Source organism: Pelodiscus sinensis, chromosome 14 (genome assembly GCF_049634645.1).
Source record: "Pelodiscus sinensis isolate JC-2024 chromosome 14, ASM4963464v1, whole genome shotgun sequence".
Lineage (NCBI taxonomy): Eukaryota > Metazoa > Chordata > Testudines > Trionychidae > Pelodiscus > Pelodiscus sinensis.
The window spans coordinates 36,167,489-36,189,270 of NC_134724.1; the positions used below are offsets into that span (position 1 = coordinate 36,167,489).

At 43.6% G+C, this 21,782-nt stretch overlaps 1 protein-coding gene across 1 annotated transcript in view; it reads right to left on the reverse strand.

The window, feature by feature from the left end:
• SORD (sorbitol dehydrogenase) overlaps positions 1–10,917 on the reverse strand; it is a 42,071-nt gene extending 31,154 nt beyond the window's left edge. The window contains exons 1-2 of the mRNA XM_075897471.1: positions 10,775–10,917; positions 3,642–3,675 (exon numbers count right to left, since the gene is read on the reverse strand). Coding sequence (XP_075753586.1) covers positions 3,642–3,675; positions 10,775–10,837 — 97 coding nt within the window. The 5' untranslated portion in view covers positions 10,838–10,917. The remainder of the gene's footprint in view (positions 1–3,641; positions 3,676–10,774) is intronic.
• Between the last annotated feature and the right edge of the window lie 10,865 nt (positions 10,918–21,782).

Here is a 21,782-nt window from a genome sequence, read left to right on the forward strand (position 1 = left end):
TCAGTAGTTTGTAGAAAAACAGTTTAATAAAAACAGTCAAATATTTAACAGGAAAAAACTAAGGTTTGTGTTTGTTTGTTATTGCTTAGAAAAACTAGGATGGGATTGTTAAAAGCACTATGCATTGGTGTAACTCTCCTCCCAATGCAGTCAGTGCCATCTTTCCTACTCATTTCAATGAGAATAGAATTAGGCCAATGCTGAGCACTTTGGAAAATCTCATTCTAATGTTTTTCACTAAAAATACAGTAGTGAACACTTCTGCATGGGCTCTGGAGGGGGGGGGGAGAGATAGATAGGTCTTCCATCTCCTTCTTCCCTTTAATTCTTCGGACAACTGAAAGAAGCTTCCAGATTGCAGGCCCTGGTTCTCGTGGGGGACTTTAATCACGCTGACATCTGTTGGGAGACCAATACGACAGTACACAGGCAATCCAGGAAGTTTTTGGAGAATGTCGGGGATAACTTTTTGGTACAAGTGCTGAAGGATCCGACCAGGGGCCGAGTGCAGCTTGACCGTCTGCTCACAATGAGGGAGGAACTAATAGGGGAAGTAGAGGTGGGTGACAACCTCGGAAGCAGTGATCATGAGATGGTAGATTTCAGGATCCTGACCAAAGGGAGAAAAGAAAGTAGTAAAATACACACCTTGGACTTCAGAAAAGCAGATTTTGACTCCCTCAGAGACCTGATGAGCAGAATCCCCTGGGATGCTAACATGAAGAAGAAGGAGTCCAGGACAGCTGGCAGTATTTTAAAGAAGCCTTCCTGAAAGCACAGAAAGAAACCATCCCGATGCATAGCAAGAGAGGCAAACATAGTAGGAGACGGGATTGGCTTACAGGGGAAATCCTTGGTGAACTTAAGCACAAAAAGGAAGCTTACAAAAAGTGGAAACCAGGGAGAGGTATAAATGTATAGCTCGAGAATGCTGAGGGGTTATCAGGAAGGTGAAAGAGCAATTGTAATTGCAACTGGCAAAGGATGAGAAGGATAACAAGAAAGGTTTCTACAGACATGCTAACACGAAGAAGGTGATCAGAGGGGTGTGAGGCCCCTACTAGATGAAGGAGGTAACCTAGTGACAGATGATGTGAGGAAAGCTGAAGCACTCAATGCTTTCTTTGCCTCCGTATTCACAGACAAGGTCGGCTCCTGGACTAATGCGCTAAGTGATGCAAGATGGGATGAAGATGGACAGCCCTTGGTGGGCAAAGAACAGGTTAGGAGCTATTTAGAAAAGCTAAACGTACACAAATCCATGGGTACGGACTTAATGCATCCGAGGGTACTGAGGGAGTTGGTAAATGTCATTGAGGAGCCTTTGGCCATTATCTTTGAAAAGTCGTGGAGATCGGGAGAGATCCCGGATGATTGGAAAAAGGCAAATGTAGTGCCTATCTTCAAAAAAGGGTAGAAGGACGATCCAGGGAACTACAGGCCAGTCAGTCTTACTTCGGTTCCTGGAAAAATCATGGAAGGGATCCTTAAGGAATCCATTTTGAGGCACTTGGAAGAGAGGAAAGTGATCAGGAATAGCCAACATGGACTCACAAAGAGCAAGTCGTGCCTGAACAATTTAATTAGCTTCTATGATGAGGTAACTGGCTCTGTGGACATGGAGAAGTCAGTGGATGTGATATACCTTGACTTTAGCAAGGCTTTTGATACGGTCTCCCACAATATTCTTGAAGGCAATTTAATGGAATGTGGTTTGGATAAATGGACGGTGAGATGGATAGAAAGCTGGCTAGAAGGCTGGGCCCAGCGGATAGTGATCAAAGGCTAGATGTCAGGATGGTGGTCGGTTTCTAGCGGAGTGCCCCAAGGTTCGGTTCTAGGACTGGTTTTGTTCAATATCTTTATTAATGACCTGGATGAGGGGATGGATTGCACCCTCAGCAAGTTTGCGGATGACACTAAACTAGGGGGAGAGGTAGATACGCTTGAGGTCCAGAGTGAATTAGACAAATCAGAGGATTGGGCCACAAGAAAGCTGATGATGTTCAACAAGGACAAGTGCAGAGTCCTGCACTTGGGATGGAAGAAACCCAAGCATTGTTACAGGCTGGGGACCAACCAGCTAAGTAGTAGTTCGGCAGAAAAGGACCTAGGGGTCACAGTGGATGAGAAGTTGAATATGAGACAACTCTGTGCTATTATAGCCAAGAAGGCTAATGGAATATTAGGGTGCATTAGGAGGAGCATTGCCAGCAGATCCAGAGAAGTGATTATTCCCCTTTATTTGTCTCTGGTGAGGCCACATCTGAAGCATTGTGTCCATTTCTGGGGCCCCCACTACAAAAAGGATGTGGACGCATTGGAGAGGGTCCAGCGGAAGGCGACCAAAATGATTAGGAGGCTGGAGCACATGACCTATGAGGAGAGGCTGAGGGAGTTGGGTCTGTTTAGTCTGCAGAAGTGAAGAGTGAGGGGAGATTTGATAGCAGCCTTCAACTTCCCGAAGGGAGCTTCCAAAGAGGATGGAGAAAGGCTGTGCTCAGTAGTGACAGATGGAAGAACAAGGAGCAATGGTCTCAAGTTGTGGTGGGAGAGGTCCAGGTTGGATATTAGGAAAAGCTTTTTCACTAGGAGAGTGGTGAAGCACTGAAATGTGTTCCCTAGGGAAGTAGTGGAGTCTCCATCCCTAGCGGTGTTTAAGTCTCGGCTTGAGAAAGCCCTGGCTGGGTTGATTTAGTTGAGATTTGTCCTGCCTTGAGCAGGGGGCTGGACTTGATTACCTTCTGAGCTCTCTTCCAGCTCTATGGTTCTATGATTCTACAATTCATTTTCTTAATCTGTTCACTATCATTTACTAACATAGTTCATAAAAGTAACATATCTGCATTTGCATCCTATGGATTAGTTGACATTTATGAGGTTCTTACTGGAATCTGAACATTCTAGATAAGGGATTAAATTTTGAAGAGCATAAAATAAAAGGCATCTCTTTTAAATGAAGGCAAATGTAATATAAGAGGCGAGCTCAAATCTGGGTGAAAATGGGATATTTGATTAAATATGATTAAGTTTCTGGTTATTTGAATGATTTTCAAATAGACTTGTGTACGATGCATTTGAACACAGTAAATATATTTCAAGGTTAGGGTAATGGGCAAGCAACCAGATTATTAAGATAAAACTCTGTTTAAAGTTTCTGATCACATGGTAACCAGCCTGGGACATCAAAATCCCAATGAAACTTGCATCTATTACAAGTTTATTATCTGAATGAGGACAGAATGAAGTTTCCAGCTAATTTTTCCTTCTCTACTTTCTATGGGCCCAATTCTGAGAGTGCAGATGGTTTCCAACTCCCATCAAAGGTAATGTTCAGCATGCCTTTATGACAGCATTCTTTTTCAGAGGAAGATAATATGAAGGGGGAGGAGTGGAGCATTGGTTTAGAGTGGGGGGAGACTGGGGGTGCCTGGGCCTGGGGTGTGTGGCTCTTTGCACTACTATCCACAGCTCTTTTGGCTCTTAGTGTCTAACTGGTTGGCCACCCATTATATGTTGTCATAGATCCGGTAGTTGGCGTACAGGGGGAGACCAGTGAAGGGCAAATAGAGAATTTTGAAAGAAATTACACTCAAAGAAAACCGCAATGCAGACATGAGGCAGTCACTCTAGAGACCTACCATTGGGACCTGGTTCTGGGATTGGGCGATTTTCCTATAGAGAAATAAACAAAAAGAATTTAGTTTGAATAAAAATTTGGAGCAGCTTTCTGAGAAATCCCTAGCAGTTTCTCCAATATATAAGCAATTACAGTAATAGGTTCATGTCTTATACACCAAACTTCCCTAGATTGGACTTGTTGTTTCAGTCGAGCTCCTTATCCCATGATCCGAAAACAAACTCATCTTCTGAAACCAGAGTGGCTTTTGAACCAGATAGTCACAGTAAAACAACAACATATAAAAACAGTGAGGGTTAAATGTCCTTTTCTAAATGCCTATTCTCACGCTCTTTTCTTCTAGGACTATTATTGCTGAAACAATATGAACAAGGCATTATAAAACTTAAATCATTGACCAATCAAGGGAAAACCCATGAAAGGGGAAAACACAATAAAAATTCCATGTGCCTGAGGGCAAAAACACCATCTTTGTCCCCCGCAAGCAAAATTAATAGAAACATGAAAGAAGTATGGTGGACATTTAAGAGCGGGGAGCCTGAGAATCCAAGAAAAATGAACATTACACAGCTACGTTGTGATATGTAGAAGAGCTTAGCTACAGCCCTGAGTTATATTTCACACCAATAAAAGGTAACCTATATTTGCAGGACTTTTATACCTCTGCTCTCTATATTTATGTACTTGCCTGGCTCCCTAACACTGTGGTATCTGAACTCCTCCCAAATGTTCAAAGAAAAAAGAATATGTCTGTAGGATTTCACCACAGAAGGCGGCTAAGCAAAATGTCTAAATACAAAAATAAATTCTCAGAGGGGTAGCTTTGTTACTATAAAACAAGTAGTCCTGTGGCACCTTAGAGACTAACACACACACATATATCATGAGCTTTCATGAGCAAACCCCACTTCTTCATGATCAGGGCTTGATGAACGTGGTGAAAGCCGCTCTCTAGCCCCGTACTGCGCATGCGCAAGAGTCGCATTGCGCATGCCGCGAATGAATGGGGCGCACGGCTGAAATCTACTCGCCACAGGCAAGTAGATTGTATTGTTTGTTGAGCCCTGTTCGTGATTATATATTTTTTTGTTAGTCTCTAAGGTGCCACAGGACTATTCGTTGTTTTTAAAAATAAACTCTGTGCTTTCAAATCCTTGTAACTGTCTCTATTCACAGGATTGGAAAGGTAGCATATAATGGGGAAGAAACATGGATTTCTGATTACTTAGCAGATTTGCTGCAAAGTTTTTTCCTAACTTTAAGAATGTAAGTGGGATGGTTGCCATTGTCTTTTTACGTTGATTGGAACCAGCCCAGAGCCCAATTAAGTCCCACTGATTGCAATGGGAACCGAATTGGGCCCATTCCTGGTACTAGCGTAAGCTGTTTATGGTCTGTTTGGAAGTTATTTTGTCATCAAAGTCATACATTGTGTCCTACACCCAATTTCCCCCACACATAAAACTGGGCGTTAGACCTTTGAATGCGGATATTCTTTCCTAAAAGAATTTCCAATTTCCATAAACACTAAACTCAGTATTTGACATCACTAACACGGAAAGCAAACACTGAAGCAAAGAGAATGATACTGTACTCAGTTTGATTTCACCTCATCATCCTTATCTTTTGCTCCACCTTTTTCCAAAGGTGATTTAAATATTTAGTCAGTACGCAAATATTACTTTGGATTGAAGAAGTGGATGGTCTTGTTATGATGATCCACAAAGCATCAGCTTCATCAGTCATGTAGAGATTATCACAACAGATCAGTAGAGTCAGACTTACCCCAGATTTAGGGAATTTTGTAGTAACTTTGTGAGACAAGAGCTGACTTTTTAGTGGAGTCACTGCACTATACCTTAGTATAACTTCTCAATCCCAGCAGTGCTTTTGAACTCACCCCGCTATCTTTGCTTTTCTTGATTCTTTAGTAGTCTAGGGTAGTGGGTCATGCCCAGATCTCAGTGTCACGTAGAACTACGCAAGGGGGAAAGTATGAGTTCCCTGTGGTACCACAACTGATGTCTGAAGGCGATGAAACATATGTGACAGGTGAAAACCAAACTTATGCATATTTTACATAGTCTTCCTAAGCCAGTACCTACTGATGTGACTTGTACTTACTGCAGCAGAGGTCTTTTGGAGTAGCAATCATAAATGATATGACTGAAGTACAAGCTCTTCACAAACCAGAAACTGTTAATACCTGCCAAGATTTCCCCAAACTCTTCATTATGAGGCTACAGAGAAAACAGTGGACTTACCACAAAGACCACCTTGTGTCTGACACACATGTATAGAGATCAATTACAAATATTACCAGAAAGAAGAGACTCTATGGCCGTGGTCCCCAACATTTCCAATGTCACAATGAAGAAGCTACTGATACTTGCACAAAGCTTGAGTTACCCACACATTGCAGGAAAAACACTCCAGCATGCAAAGCATTGTTCAAACAATTTCATTGTCACATGGCATAACGAAGCTTCTGCCCTGCATTTCTCAGTGGTGCTTCTCTGTAATTCCCAAGACTTCTGCAAAATTCTGTTTCTATGCTTGCTGCTGGGAACAGACTCATTGTATACTACACAGAGATGTGTTCCTATCTCTCAGACCACTAACAACCACCAGACAGCTAGGTTTTCTTGCCCTTTCAGGATGCAAGACAAAATTTTCTCACTGGAAGGCATCTGATTCGGCCTCCAAAGAATCGCTCTCACTTTGAAGGTACTTGGAATGTCTGGGACAGTCTCTGATGAGGTTATAAATGCACTGGATGTGTTCATATCAAGTTTACAATTTGAGATAAATATTAAGGCACTTGCAGAGCCACACTAGTGGCTGTTTACAAGAAGCTGACAAACCTAGAAATGCCACCAACAAAATTGTCAAGCAATGTAATAGTGTCAGGATGATTGAGCCCATTCAACACTATCCCCTACGCTCAAGCATGCATGTTCACATCAATCCTAATTAAATGCTTGGCTACGTCTACACTGGCCCCTTTTTCGGAAGGGGCATGCTAATTTTGAAAGTGGGAATAGGGAAATCCGCGGGGGATTTAAATATCCCCCGCAGATTTAAATAAACATTTGAAGTAGGAATAAGAGATCCTCCGGAATAGGGCTTTATTCCGGAGGATCGGGCCAGTCAAGGCGCTTTTTTTCCAGCTTTTCCCCAAGCCGGAAAAAAAGCGGCAGACATGTTTATTTAAATCCATGGGGGATATTTAAATCCCCCGCGGATTTCCCTATTCTCACTTTCAAAATTAGTATGCCCCTTCCGAAAAAGGGGCCAGTGTAGACGTAGCCAAGCTTATGTGCAAAGCCCAGACGCTCACCACCCTGCAAATGGCTGGCCAGCAGCCTGAGCTGAATGGTGATGTGTGCTTGAGGCACAGACAAGGGTCAGTGTGACAATGTGTCTAGCAATGGTGCTCTAGACAGAGATAGCACCGATGACTTTCATGGATAATTTTTTTCAATCCTATAGGTCAAGACTAACTTCCCTAGAAATACAGTACGAAACCTCAATGTCTTTTTTATGTTGCAATATTAGAGACAATTTTGATTTTTAAACATTTAATTGAATGTATATCTACATAACATAAGTCTTCTAAGTTGATCATGTTTGGTAACATTGCGGGAGGAAGGATTTTCAAATGAAACCCAATTCAATCCTTTTCTGACAATATTGTATTATCAACTGGAGGTCCTCAAAGCTGTGACCCAGGGAAGAGGGTAGTAAGTCCTCCATCCCACTCCGCAGAGGGTGACACCATTGAAATTATGTTTCTGTAAGTTTATATAAATAAAATCATATATATCCCTTACCTTTCTATCATTAACTTGCCCATGAAATGAGATGTTGCTACATCACTATTACCAGATTCAAATGTTGACCTGCTTCTGTATCTCTCTCAGTCATTACACTGCCAGTCATTGTTAAAATAAGCACTTAAAGAACAACACTACATATGGACAGTATGTGGCCAAATTCTGCCTGTTGATAAGGAAGTGGAGCCTATGTCTGAGTGCCACAAGCTCTATGAAATTTTTAGTGCACGGGATTTTATTTCTTACTCAGAATTCCTGCTCAGGACTCAGCCAGAGTGAACCAAAAGCTTTTTAAAAAGGCCTTTTTGAGTTATCAACATGCACAGAAACCATTTAATAAATGTGTGAATGGGTGAAACACAGTTTTTACAACCTCAGCTTTTTGGAAAAGTTGTGTGTGAAAATAACAGCTTGCAATGAAAGCACCATGTGTAAAAAGGATAATGAAGCTCACAGTACTGAAAGGGACGAGTAGTCCTGTAACACATTAGAGACTATATATATATATATATATATATATATATATATATATACACACACATATACACATACACACACACAGTATCATGAACTTTTGTGGGCAAAACCCACTTCATGATACTATATATTTATTGTTAGTCACTACAGTGCTACAAGACTACTCATTTTTAAAAGTTACAGACTAACACGGTTACCCCTCTGAGACTTTGGTACTGAAAGTTGAGTATCTAACAGCATCCTAAAAAAATGCACTCCTTTGTTCATTCGGGAGCTCAAAGAAGAATGATGAAAATGATCATGGGCCCGGAAAACCTCTCATATTGAGAGACTGAAGAGATTGGTTGTGACTATTTTCTGCCACTATTTGATCTGAGGAAGTGGGTCTGGCCCACGAAAGCTCATCATCTAATAAACCATCTTGTTAGTCTTTAAAGTGCTACATAGTCCTGTATTTTGAAGAGATTAAGACTTTTACCTTAGAGAGGAGACAAATAAAAGGGACATGATGATTGTGACAGAGGGGATTTAAATTTGCCATTTTTAATGTAATTGAAAAACTACTAAAAGCATGTAAATACTATAAATATTGCTTATTATTTGCACAATAGCACCTAGGAGCCCCAGGTGTGAATCAGGACAGTGTCTGACTGTCCAAAAAAAAAAAAAAAAAAAAAGGATGGTGGAACTCTCTGCCACAGGAAGTCATTAAGGTTAAGAGCTTAATGAGATTATATGAATAATAAGGATATCTAGTTATTACAGTTAATTCTACCAAATATTTTGAAAGCAATATTAAACCCTATGTTTTGGGGCTTAAACCAATCTCTATTAGAGATCATGAGATCTGAAGTGGGCACAACCTCTGCCTTTGTCAGCGTCAGGATACCGGACTAGATGAACCTTGGGTGTGATTAGTACAGCTATTCCTATGTTTCTATTTAGAAAACCGTACATTATATGTGCATTAAATGCACATTATTATAAGGGTTGCTTTTATTACTGTTTTGGCAGATGTTACTACCAGCTGCGAGCCACCCATTGTAGGCAACACTGCTCGCTGTGGACACACTTTGTTTGAGCTGTGCAAGAGTGATAAAAATAAACTGAGCTACAACAAGTGAACAAAGTCCATATTTAATCACAAGCACCTGCCAGATAAAAACTATTTTCTGTGGCTACCTCATTGCTTATCCAAAGTCCATTAAGACACAGGCCTTGATTTTCAGAAGTGGCTTCTTATTTGGCATCTTCCAAATGTGTAAAGGCAAATACCTGTACACACAACAGATGTCTAACTTCCTGACTGAACATAAAAATCTCTGCAGCCAGAAAACTGCAGGTTGAAGAATTTATGGGAGGGCCCTGAGTCCTTTAAATCCTGAGGAGGTACAAAACAGCCTTGCTGAAGCCCAGAAAGACTTACACCTCCTCCACTTAATTCTAGCAGGTCATTTGATACTGTGCCACATGAAATCACAGTGTAAATGAATGCCAACTGGCCTAGACAGAAATAGTCATGTGAAAACGGGCTGAAGGACAGTAACAACGGGAAATAATTAACAGGAACTGGAATAGCTGGCGTTTAATCTGGGCTAGGCTGATTTTTACTAAACTGTGTCATCAGTGAGCTGAAACTTCATTAAATGAAATATGCGGAAACCCTGAAGAAAGCAATATAAACAATCAGGGAGCTGGAGGAAAAATAGTTAACTGCTTATCTAAGGAATGACTAGGAAGAGGGGCAAGGGAGACATAATAATATACTGATGTTTGAGGGAAAGGAATTATTTAGGCTTTGTCTATACTACACTGCTTTTAGCTACATGGTCATGTCCACATGTCCTTATCTATAAGCTGTGCAGTGTAAACACTGTTGGCACTTTTGCTGACAAAATACTTCCATCCCTTAAAAGTGAGGTTTATGTTGTCAACAGGAGAGCAATCCTGCTGGCACGGCACCCCTTACACTTGCATTGGCTGCAGCAAAATGTTTGTAGCTCTGCAGGCAGAGGCGGACATTTTAGCACCTGTGAACAACAAAAGTTTTGTCATTCAATTGTAATTGTAAATGTCGATATAGCTGTAGGTCTATGCAATTTACATTATACATAAGTGCTGGAAGAGCTCTCTGATAGAGCTAGCATGTATCTTCCACTTAAGTGTACACAAAGTCTCATAGTGGAATACACACAAGATTCTAAGCAGGAAGACTCAGGATGAAATTAACTAAAGGTGAATTTAAGTCAAATAGCAGAAGCTTCTTGCCAGAGAAATGCACTAGATGTGAAAACATTTCCACAGGTAAGGGCAGGGAGCCTCACCATGGAAACCCGAGTGGCAAAAACACCAGAAATGCTCTGTGGGAATAAATCCTGCCCTGGCCCTGAGCCTGGAGACACCCAATTGGGTTTTGTACCTGAGATTTCTATGATCCAGGCAGATCCTGGCCTGGCTAACCTGGGGGCTGCACATTGCACAGAAACCCCCTGAACCCCAAGAGCTGTGCCCCCCAAACCCCCTGAACCCCAAGAGCTGTGGCCCCCAAACCCCCTGAACCCCAAGAGCTGTGGCCCCCAAACCCCCTGAACCCCAAGAGCTGTGACCCCCCAAACCCCCTGAACCCCAAGAGCTGTGCCCCCCAAGCCCCCTGAACCCCAAGAGCTGTGCCCCCCAAGCCCCCTGAACCCCAAGAGCTGTGACCCCCGCACACCCCTCCGAAAACTGTCCCCCCCCCCCCCGGAGCAATGATCGCCCCTCGGGGCGGTGCCCTGCTGGGATCCCCTCCCCCGCCGCCTGTAGCGGGGCGGGGCGGCCGTACCAGGCGCAGGTCGCCGGCCCCGTGCACCACCACCGACAGGTTCTCCTCGCGTGGCTCCGCCATCCTGCCCCTGCCGCCGCCGCGCGCGCCGCTCCTCCCTCCGCAACGGCCGCCCCCCGGCGCGCGCAGGTGCACGAGGCGCCCCGCGCGGGGGGTGGGAGGAGCGCGCGCTGCAGGGAGCCGCGGCACTTTGGCTCCCGGGTCCAAGGGCCGGCGGCAGGACGGGTCGCGCGCCGCGCAGGGCCTTGGTTCGGGGGCTTTCACCGGGATTCCAGGCGTCTCTGGCAGGCTGCTGAGTGGTCGGTCCTAGGCCGGCCTCTGTGGCAAGCGGGGGAGGGGCAGAGAAGGGGGTAGCAAGGCGGGGCTGGGGCAGTCAGCCCTCAGCGCCGCCCCGAGCACCCCCTGCTGCGCCCCTCTTCACCCTGCCTGCAGCCTTCTGGCGAGCCCCAGACCTTGGGAATCACTGGGCGCTGGGGCACCTGCTCCCTTAGCCCCTGGCAGCGGGCCTGCCGCCAGTCGTTTAGGTTTTAAATGTTAATATCTTGGGGAAGGGTTTCTTTAGCAATAACGGTGCCTGGCTTAACCTCTCAGGCTGCAGCAGAGCCACAAAGTAGGACTAAATGGCAAACTCTGCAGAGGGAGGCAGGGCCGGATTAAGGGGGGGGGCTAGCCAGGCCAGGGTGCCCGCCTATGGGGGGCACCTGATGGTAGTTGTAAGGGGTGCAATGCGCCGGGGCCGTGCATGTGTCGTGCGCCCGCTGCCCGGGGCGCCAGTATTGCTGGAGCCAGCACTGGAAGGAGGGAGGGAGAGACCTGGGTTCTAGTTCTGCTCTGTGAGGGGAGCACAAGGGCAGATACAACTGGTTTCCATGTAAGAACATCAGAAGGGCCAGTTTGGGTCAGATCAAAGTTCCCTCTAGCCCAGTATCTTGTCTTCCTAGAGTAGCAAATGCCAGCTGCTTCAGAGGGAATGAAGGCAACAGGCAATCGCTGAGTGATTCATCCCACCACCCATTCCCAGCTTCTGGTCAAACAGAGGTGAGGGATCTGCAGAAGATGGTGTTGGATCTTTGCCCATAGTGGCTAATAACTCTGTTATAGTCTTGGCCTTCACAACAGCCTCTGGCAGAGTGTTCCACCAGTTGACTGTACGTTGTGTGAAGAAACACTTCTTTGTTTTAAACCTTTTGCCTATTAATTTCATTTGGTGACCCCAAGTTCTTGTATTATGGAAAGGAGTAAATAACTTTTTCTTATTCACTTTTGCCACACCAGTCATGATTTTATAGACCTCTGTCACATCCTCCCTGTCATCTCTTTCCTGAAAAGGCCCAGTCTTTTTAATCTCTCCTCCCCCCTTCCATTTCCCTAATTATTTTTGTTGCCCCTTTCTAACTCTTTCCCAATGCCAAGATACCATTTTTGAGATGAGACAGCCATATTTGCACTCACTATTCAAAATGTGGGCATACCATAGATTTATATAGAAGTGATAAGATATTCATTGTCTTCTTATCCAACCTTTTATAATGATTCCCACCTTTCTGTTTGCTTTTTGACTGTCGCTGCACATTAAGTGGATGTTTTCAGAGAACTATCCACAATGACTCTAAGATCTCTTTCTTGAGTGGTTATAGCTAAATTAGTCCCCATCATTTTGTATGTATAGTTGGGGTTATTTTTTTCCAATGTGCATGACTTTGCATTTATCAATATTAAAATTCATTTGCCATTTTGTTGCTCAATCACTTAGTTTTGTGAGATCCTTTTCAAGCTCTTCACAGTCTGTTTTGGTCTTAACTGTCTTTAGCAGTTTAGTATGATCTGCAAATTTTGCCACCTCAGTGTTTACCCCTTTCTCCAGATCATTTAGAAATATGTTGAATAGTATTGGTCCCACTATGGACCCTTGGGGGGGAACACTAGTTTCCTCTTTCCAGTCTGAAAACTGACCATTTATTCCTACTCTTTGTTTCCTATCCTTTAATCAGTTATCAATCCATGAGAGGGTCTTCCCTCTTATCCTATGGTAGCTTACTTTTCTTAAAAGCCTTTAGTGAGGGACCTTGACAAAGACTTTCTGAAAATGTAAGTACACAATATCCAGGGGCGGCCCATCCATATAGGTAAACTAGGCGGTCGCCTAGGGTGCCAAGTTAAATGGGGCACCAAATAGTGGCGCAATATCATTGAGGAGTTTGGAGGTGGGGGTGCCAATTGCATGGTTTGCCTAGGGCGCCAGTTGCTGGCAGCTATTCTAGGGCCGCCCCTGACAATATCTACTGGATCTCCCTTGTCCACATGCTTGTTGACCCCCTCAAAGAATTCTAGTAGATGGGTAACGCGTGATTTCCATTTACCAAAGCCATATTGACTCTTCCCCAACAACTTATATTCATCTATGTGTCTGACAATTCTGTTCTTTACTAAATTGCAACCAGTTTGCCCAGTACTGAGGTTAGACTTATCGGCCTGTGATTGCCAGGTCCACCTTTCGAGACCATTTTAAAAATTTGCATCACATTACCAATCCTCCAATCATTTGGTACAGAAGCTGATTAAAAGGGCAGGTTACACAGTTAGTAGTTCTGTAATTTCACAGATACAAAGAATTCATTTAGTTTCTCTGCAATTACTTTATATCTTTTGAGTCTCCTTTAGCATCTCAGTTGTCAAGTGGCTCCACTCATTGTTTAGCAGGCTTCCTGCTTCTGATGTACTTACAAAATTGCTATTACTTTTTGAATTTTTGGCTAGCAGTTCTTCAAATTATTTTTTGGCCTTCTTAATTATGTTTTTACACTTAATTTGCCAGAGGTGATATACTCCTTTCTATTTTCCTTACTAAGTTTTAACTTCCACTTTTTAAACTATGCCATTTTATCGCTCACTGCTTCTTTTACTTTGCTGTTAAGCCACAGCTGCAGTTTTTTGGTTCTCTATGTTTTTTATCTTGGGGTATACATTCGAGTTGAGCTTCTCCTATGGTGTCTTTGAAAAGTTTCCATGCAGCTTGCAGAGATTTCACTTTTGACACTGTACCTCTTAATTTCTGTTTAATTAACCTTATTTTTGTGTAGTTCACTTTTCTGAAATTAAATGCCACAGTGTTGGGCTGTTGGGATGTTAAATTTAATTATGGTCACCATTTCCAATTCATCTCTTGGACCAGATCCTGCATGCTAGGACTAAATCAAGAATTGCCTCTCTTCTTGTGGATATCAGAACCAGCTGCTTTACTGGCTTCTCCCCAAAGCTATACATAAAAGTCTATCAAGATGTCTTGTAAGATCCACAGCTTTATATCAGGCAGGCAAATCACCATGTGGTTCATCTGGTCATCACAAACCCAGCTGTCTATGTTTCTGATGATTGAATCCTCCATTAACACCTGTTTTTCCCTAATAACTGGAGTTTCCTCCCCTAGAGAGGTATCCTCAGTGCAAGAGGATAACTCCCACATCATTTGGAAGGAGGGTCCCAACTATGGGATAATTTCCCTTTGTGCCAGATTGATGTTCTCATTTAGAGATGTTTCCACCATGTTCAGTAGCACAAAAGGCTGCCTGACTGGAGGTGGGACCATTCTGTTGTGTCCCAGAAATTCTCATCTAAGTACCTGTTTGCCTCTCTTAGTTCCTCCAGGTCAGCCTCCCTGGTCTCCAATGCTTGTGGTCTCTGAAGGCCAGGAGCTCCTTACACATATACCCTCTGCTCTGAGGGCATGAAGTCATACATCCTATACTGGGTGCAATAAACTGGATAGACCTCATTCTGTTGGTGGGCTTCTGCCTGGATTCTCTTTTTACTCAGAGCTTATTCCTTTCTTTGTTTTTAAAAATCAGGTGGTTTTTTTTGTTTAAAGACTAAGTGTACCTAGCCCCACCCAAACTCTGTCTAAACTCCCTTGCAAAACTCTCCTATTAGCCAACTCTTTGTTTCCTCTCTTTTGACTGGAGTACCTGACAATGCTTTTAAGACCATCTAATGATCCTTATTTTGCTTTAATGACAAGCCTTTTGTTATCTTAATCACCCTGCCTCTGTTTATAAAGAACTCTCTTCTGCAAAGGCTGTGCTGCTCCCAGAGTCTGAAGTCACATTGCACGCTCAGGCTGGGTTGCAGTTAAGGGCTCCATCTGGGGCTAAGGTGAGTAGACCCCGATTCAAAATTCAGGAGAGGGGACGACAGCTCCCCCAATACCTCTAAATGGTGCCCCAGTGACTGGGCCCCCACATAGGGTGGAGAGAGTAGCTATTCCAGCTTCACTTCTCTGGCCCAGTGTGACTCCCAAGCCGTTGTGACGGAAGAAGATGAGTGCCTCTGGCACATGGTCAGGAGAATACTTTAATAACCACAAGTGGTTGAAAGTGTCAGTGGGTGGAGGGCACTAAACTGGTAAAGGGACCACCAGTAACAGCATCATTCGTTATCCCCCTTCCTTCCTGAACCACTTACCGACAAAACAGCCCCAGAACCCCACAGCTCATGGCAATGGTACATGTATTGCAAATAGGCGAGAGCTACTCTACACACAGCTATTGAAAAACCCTGCTGAACTGAGCCGTAATGGCCCCTTCCAGGCAGTGCATCTCTGTATCACCCATTACAAATACCTGGATCTGCAGATTGCCAAAGTCAAGAGAATAAAAGCAGTGCCTCAGCCTATAAAATACAAAACAATGTTAGAAACATGTAATAATTGTGCAAACATAGTCTCAACGCAATTTTTAATACTGTACCACCTGGTCAGTAAAATGTTATGTATTATTACAGGCAGTCCCCGGGTTACATGGATCCGACTTACATTGGATCCCTACTTACAAACGGGGTGAGGCAACCCCGCATAGCTGCTTCCCCCCAGCAGACCAGGGAGACGCGAAGCTAGCGTCCCCCCCCCCCCCAGCAGACCAAGGAGACGCGGAGCGGCTTTTCTCAGCAGACACCTCAGCTTGAGAATAAAGGACTGAGGGAAGTGAGGTGTGGGAGAATAAAACTGAGCTCTGGAGAAATGTTTGGCTAGTTTCCCCTACAATAGGTACCAGTTCCGACTTACATACAAATTCAACTTAAGAACAAACCTACAGTCCCTATCTTGTACGTAACCCGGGGACTACCTGTATTAGTCTGTTGGTGTAAGAGTATCTTTATATGATATTTCCATGATGGCTAAAAAAGATCTGTCTTGTGCCATGGTAGAGCGATTTTTGTTTTGTTTTTGTAGGGAACCTCGTTTCATAGGTTCTGTGTTACAGTCTTAATTGTTTTCATCAGAATGGCTTAACATCTTTCCCTTTTTCTTTTCTAAGAAACATAACAAGGCCCTATTCTAAGAAACATAACAAGGCCCTATTTCTGCTTTCTACAAAAGGAAGTGATAAAGGATCTTCGTCATCACATGCACATCTTTATTACACAGACTTGGAGATGCTGGTTGCCTGTTCAATTGTTTTAAACAGTGTATGTTATCATTAACACACAAATATAGGCCTACAAAAGTTTCGCAACATTTCTGTTGGAACATACTTCCTTGTCTAGTTTAAGAACAGATTTTTTTTCCTCATGCAATCCTAAAAACTGCTGTCCAGAACTAGCAGTGAACCAGATGAAATGATAAAGCACCCCTTGTATACAGTACTATCAAGAACTATTTTTTCTTTAAATGACTGATGTCACCAGCTGCCAGTGGAGAGCTGGATATTGGGTTACGTGTCTGAAAAGAGTATGGTTTCAAGTTGAAATGAATTAAATAAGTAGACCTATATGTGGAAGATCATTCATGTTGAGTTTCTTACAGCATTTATGTTGACATTTATTAAACCAGCAGTGGGCAAAAACCTGAACCAGACAATTTGATAATAAAACACATCAAAAGCACACTGTATAGGTTTTTTTAATGTACTTAATATATTGTTTGATGTACAATAAAAGTACAAAGATAAGCAAAATAGTAAAACAGCTACCTTGCTGCAATTCCCCTTTTCTGCCATGAAAATGGAAATTCATTTGCACAGTGAATGATGCCAAACTTGAACATCAAGCAGTACATGAATGAGCCATACAAATCAGTTGACCAGCAAAGCCAACTGTGGTTCTATAAGTGTTTGCAGCATATGAATGTAGTTGTTGGATAGTCCTTGATTGGAATCTAAGTAAAAGAATAATTTCCCACTTCAGAAAAACTAAGATTCAGTGGAAATTGCATGCTTTTGTGGAAGTCCTAAACCATAACCTCTGGTTTTAGGCCAGACCTGTGCAGATTTGAAGTGTAGCCAGATAACTTAAATGAGAAAATGCTAAATGGACTGAAAACCCTCAACATAAGTTTCAGTAAATACGAGAAGTCTTGTGACCCCTTAGAGACTAACAAAAATATATATAGTGTCATGAACTTTCATGGGCAAAACCCACTTCTTCAGAGGAGATTCTCTAGGGAAACTAGTAAGCAGGAATTCCTTAATTATAGTATCAGCTATCTAGTGGTCTAAGAGATACTTCATGCCTTCAACATTACTGTAAATATTCTGTACATGAATACTTCATAGGTGAACAACACATTGATTTCCAAAGAACTTATATAGCTTTTGGTGTTTTGAGAGACCGTGAAAACTGTGGTGCTCCGGAATAAAAAATTTTCAGTGCAAAGGAAGACAAACCTTACCTCCTGGGAGCAGGTTCATCTCCACTTGTCCCCTTTTCATGTTTTACTCCTACTTTGTTTTCCTGTGTGGCAGGGGTGGGCAAACTTTTTGGCCTGAGGGTCACATCTCAGAATGGAATCGTATGAAGGGCTAGTTGACGCAGGAGATTGGGGCACGGGGAGGTTCGGAGTACAGAATCCAGGTGGTGCTTACCTGAAGTGGCTCCTAGAAGCAGCAGCTCACCGGCCCACCACGTATGTGGCTTCCATATGGAGGTAGGCCATGCAGCTCTGTTGCTCTGTCCACAGGCTCTGCAACTCCCATTGGCTGCTGTTCCTGGCCAATGGGAGCTGCAGAGCCAGCACTTGTTTCCAGGAGCCCTGAGGAGCTGCTACCCACGTGGAGCAGAATAAGGCAAGCTCAAAATACCGCTCTCTGGTTGGAGCTCAAGGATCACATTAAAAGGTCTGATAGGCTGGATACGGCCCATGGACCATAGTTTGCCCACCACTGCTTTGCAGCATCAGTTCTGGATTCAATCATCAGAGAAGAATATGATACTGCCAAAGGCTGGAGTTCATCCTTTTTGTCATGTTTTATCCTTCCAGATTTGCTTTTTCTGGCATTTATCCTGAGTTTTTCAGAGACTACTCTGGTTTTTTTGCATTTAGCCTTTTCTCTCTCAACTTAGGCCAATATAAGGCAACATGTTTAAAAACTGTTGCAGGAATGTAGTTCAACCAGGAATAATTTCACCACATACTCCTTTGCACATAACCCTCTGATTAAGAAACAGCTGAAGTATGATTGTAGAAATACACAGTTTTGCTTCTCTATCAAGACAGCTAGACTTTCCGTGGTCTTTGATTTGTGATCATCTCTTCTGAGTCGAACGCACGTTCTACGTTACCCCTTTATGCAGGATACAATCTCACAGGCATGTAATCAGCTGGGAATTCAATATGATCTGGGTTTAACTCTGCATGCTTGAGTAAGATGATAATTTCCCATGCCGCACCAACCTCTCAACAGTTTTTAGATAGAACGTTTGCGGGAAGTAGAAAGCTGACTCCATTTTGTCCATGTTTACTTCCTTCGGCTTAGTTAGCATACTCAGCACAGAATTCACACTGACACAGTGACCTTGCTGAGTTTCTGATTAAAAAAAATCGAGAAAGGAAGCATGCCATTTTGCCTTTAGTTTTCCCAACATCTCCCTAAATTCCTTTTCATTCTCATACTTTAATAACTGAAGAAGATTGTTGTCAAACTTTCCTGTCCATTTTCCTTCCTTTCTGAGCTAAATCCAGAATTTCATATCTTGTATTGATGATTCCAGCAAACGGCATGTGTTTAACTCAGAATAGCATTTCCTATAGCTTATACAATAGCTGCTTCTCTGTTTTACTGTTGCTGACATGAGATAAGCATTTTGCTAGAAATGAAAAGAATGTCTCATGGACATGGGTTGTTAGCTTGTCATGAATTAGAACAGTTATAGGAATTGCTAGATTTTCTTCAAAAAAGATATGTTCAAATGCTACGGAGGAGACATAAAAGTCCCTAAGCTGAAATCATGTCAAGTGAAAGAAGTGTAGTTGACTTCAACCTTCTCCAAAAGTCCAATAGTTTCTGGAAGAGCCAGGGTTACAGAGATTGCAGGGACTGGGGAGTACTGACACACCCACCCGCCCAGGGTGCATGAAGCTCATACATACCATGTAAATCACTGTAACTGATTTTTGTTGTGTGCTTTTGGGCAGCATCACAGTCATATGGACAGATGAAGCATCTGCTTGTGCTATTTGTTACTGGTAAATTTAAGCATGTTTCTACTCTGCAGCATTGAACAGTACAGATGAATTGTACAAACAAGGAATATCTGCTCAGATACCCATGAGGCATACAAACTTTAGGTATTTCCGTACTTCCATCAAGAAATTCATACCCGGGTCTTTGAAATACAACTTCATTTATTCTGATCAGTCTACAAAAATATTTTTTCCTTACCAGAGGAGCCCCACATTTGGCAAAAGATGTCTTCTGTGGAGCCATTTGTATTGATTGCACCTCCAGCCATCTCTTGTTATCCTCTTGCTCTTCATAAATATACATGACTAGAAGACGGACCCAGTATTGCTCAAATCCTTCAGGGCAGGGGGCTTAGGGCCTGGGAGGCTGCAGGAGTCAGGGCAGGGGCTGGGGTTGTGGGATGCATGTAGGAGTCTGGGTTGGGGCTGAGGAGGGGCTCGTGTTAGGAGGTAGAAGTACTGGAGTCAGAGCAAGGGGTGCAAGGCTCAGGGCAGGGGGTTGGGAGGTGTGGGAGGGGGGCTCAGGGGAGTGAATGGGGGACTCAGAGTGGGAGCACCTGCTGGCTTCTTCCTGGGGCTGGCCCCAGGGAGGCTGGGAGAGCTGTGTGGTCCAGTTGGTGGCTGCTCCCCTGGGACAATTTGGGGTAGTGGGGACCATGCTTCTGGCCACTGGCTGCTCCCTGGGGCTGGGGCGTTTGCTACATCCTTGTGGTCATTCATGAGTATAACTGTCTCTGCTATCACACATCTCCCTTCCATTTGAAGAGAAACAATCACATTCCAGGCATATCCCATTTTCCTGGCACAACCAAACCCTGACCTTGCTTTAAGTTATGGTGAGAGGTAGCTGCCTACCAAATTTGGTGGTCCTAGCTCTTACTGTTGAGGAGTTCTTGAACAAATGGACACACAGCTGGATGGACAAGCAGATGCACAACTCTCAAATGCATAGTAGAAGAGCTGTACATGTTTTTGGTTTAGAAGCTGGGAGGATTAATATGTTTTTCTTTTATAGGATTTCATAAAATGTACAGTGCTTCCTATGGTGAAAGTGGTCCTAATTTATTCATCTAAACCCGTGATTCTCAACCTTTCCAGACTACTGAACCCTTTCAAGAGTCTGATATGTCTTGTGTACCCCCAAGTTTCACCTCACATAAAAACTACCCACTTACAAACACTGACACAGAAATACAAAAAAGTGTCTCCGCGCTCTATTGCTGAAAAATGGCTTACTTTCTCACTCTCTCATTTTTACCATCTAATTATAAATTAATTGGAATATAAATATTGTACTTGTATTTCAGTGTACCGTATATAGTACAGTACAAACTGAGGAGAGCTGGGTGAAGAGGTGGCGTTTAAAAGAGCAAGAAAGCAGGTACAGTAAAAGTTGTGTTTTCCGGCCCTGTACCAACCGGAAAGCGCTATAAACGAGCATTTCTTGAGAGTCTCTAGTTTACAGTCTGGTTGGTGCAAGGCCAGCAGGTTCCCTCCTTGGCTCCACATGGCTCCCCAGAAATCGTGACCTGCCCTAGACAGAGGAGCGGCCAGAGGGGCTGTGTGCACTTCCCCCTCCCCACCCTGAGTGCTGGCTCTGCAGCTTCCATTGGCCAGGATCTGGGGACAATGGGAGTTGTGGGGGCAACATCTGCAGCCGGAGGCAGTCGGCAGAGCCACTTAGCCATACCTCCATTTAGGAACAGCAGGGAGGGACATGTCGCCATCGGCTCCAGCACCCTGAAACAACTCCTGTGCCTCCTTCCCTGGGTTCCCTCTCATTCCCAAACTCACAGAGCCCACACCCCCAAGCCGCCTCCTGCTCCACACGCAAACTCCCTCTCCTAGCCTGAACCCTCAAGCTTCCACCCCCACCCTTCCTCTTCCCGCCCCTTTCCCAAAGTGTGCCGTGTCATCACTCTCAGAGCCTCAATGCCCCTATGCCCCGTCTTTATGTTGTGCTAATTCTCAGCTGTTCTCAGCCCCAGGAGCATAGCAGGTACACAACTGGGCCTTGTCAATACAGGTCTTGATTGTTTATCAGCCTGGCAAAGGTTCTCAGTTAGTGGGAACTTGGCAGTTTTCAGTGTTACTGTGCTCAAGGGGTAACCAAGTATTTCCAAATGTGGTAGATTAAATATTCCAAACATATTAAACTACCCAAGCAAAACCTCAAACAAACAAAACAAGAATTTTAAAAGGAATGTCAACATTTCTGTTTCAGGATATAAGCCAACTGCTAATTAATGGGAGCAGGAAGAAACGTTCCGTGAGGGAAAGTTATTTCATGACCTCTTGCTACAGCATGGCTGTGTCTAGACTGGCCAGTTTTTCCAGAAAATCAGCCGCTTTTCCGGAAAAACTTGCCAGCTGTCTACACTGGCCGCTTGAATTTCCGCAAAAGCACTGACTTCCTACTGTAAGAAATCAGTGCTTTTTGCAGAAATACTATGCTGCTCCCGTTCGGGCAAAAGTCCCTTTTGCACAAAACTTTTACGCAAAAGGGCCAGTGTAGACAGCTGAGATTTGTTTTCCACAAAAAAGCCCCAATCGTGA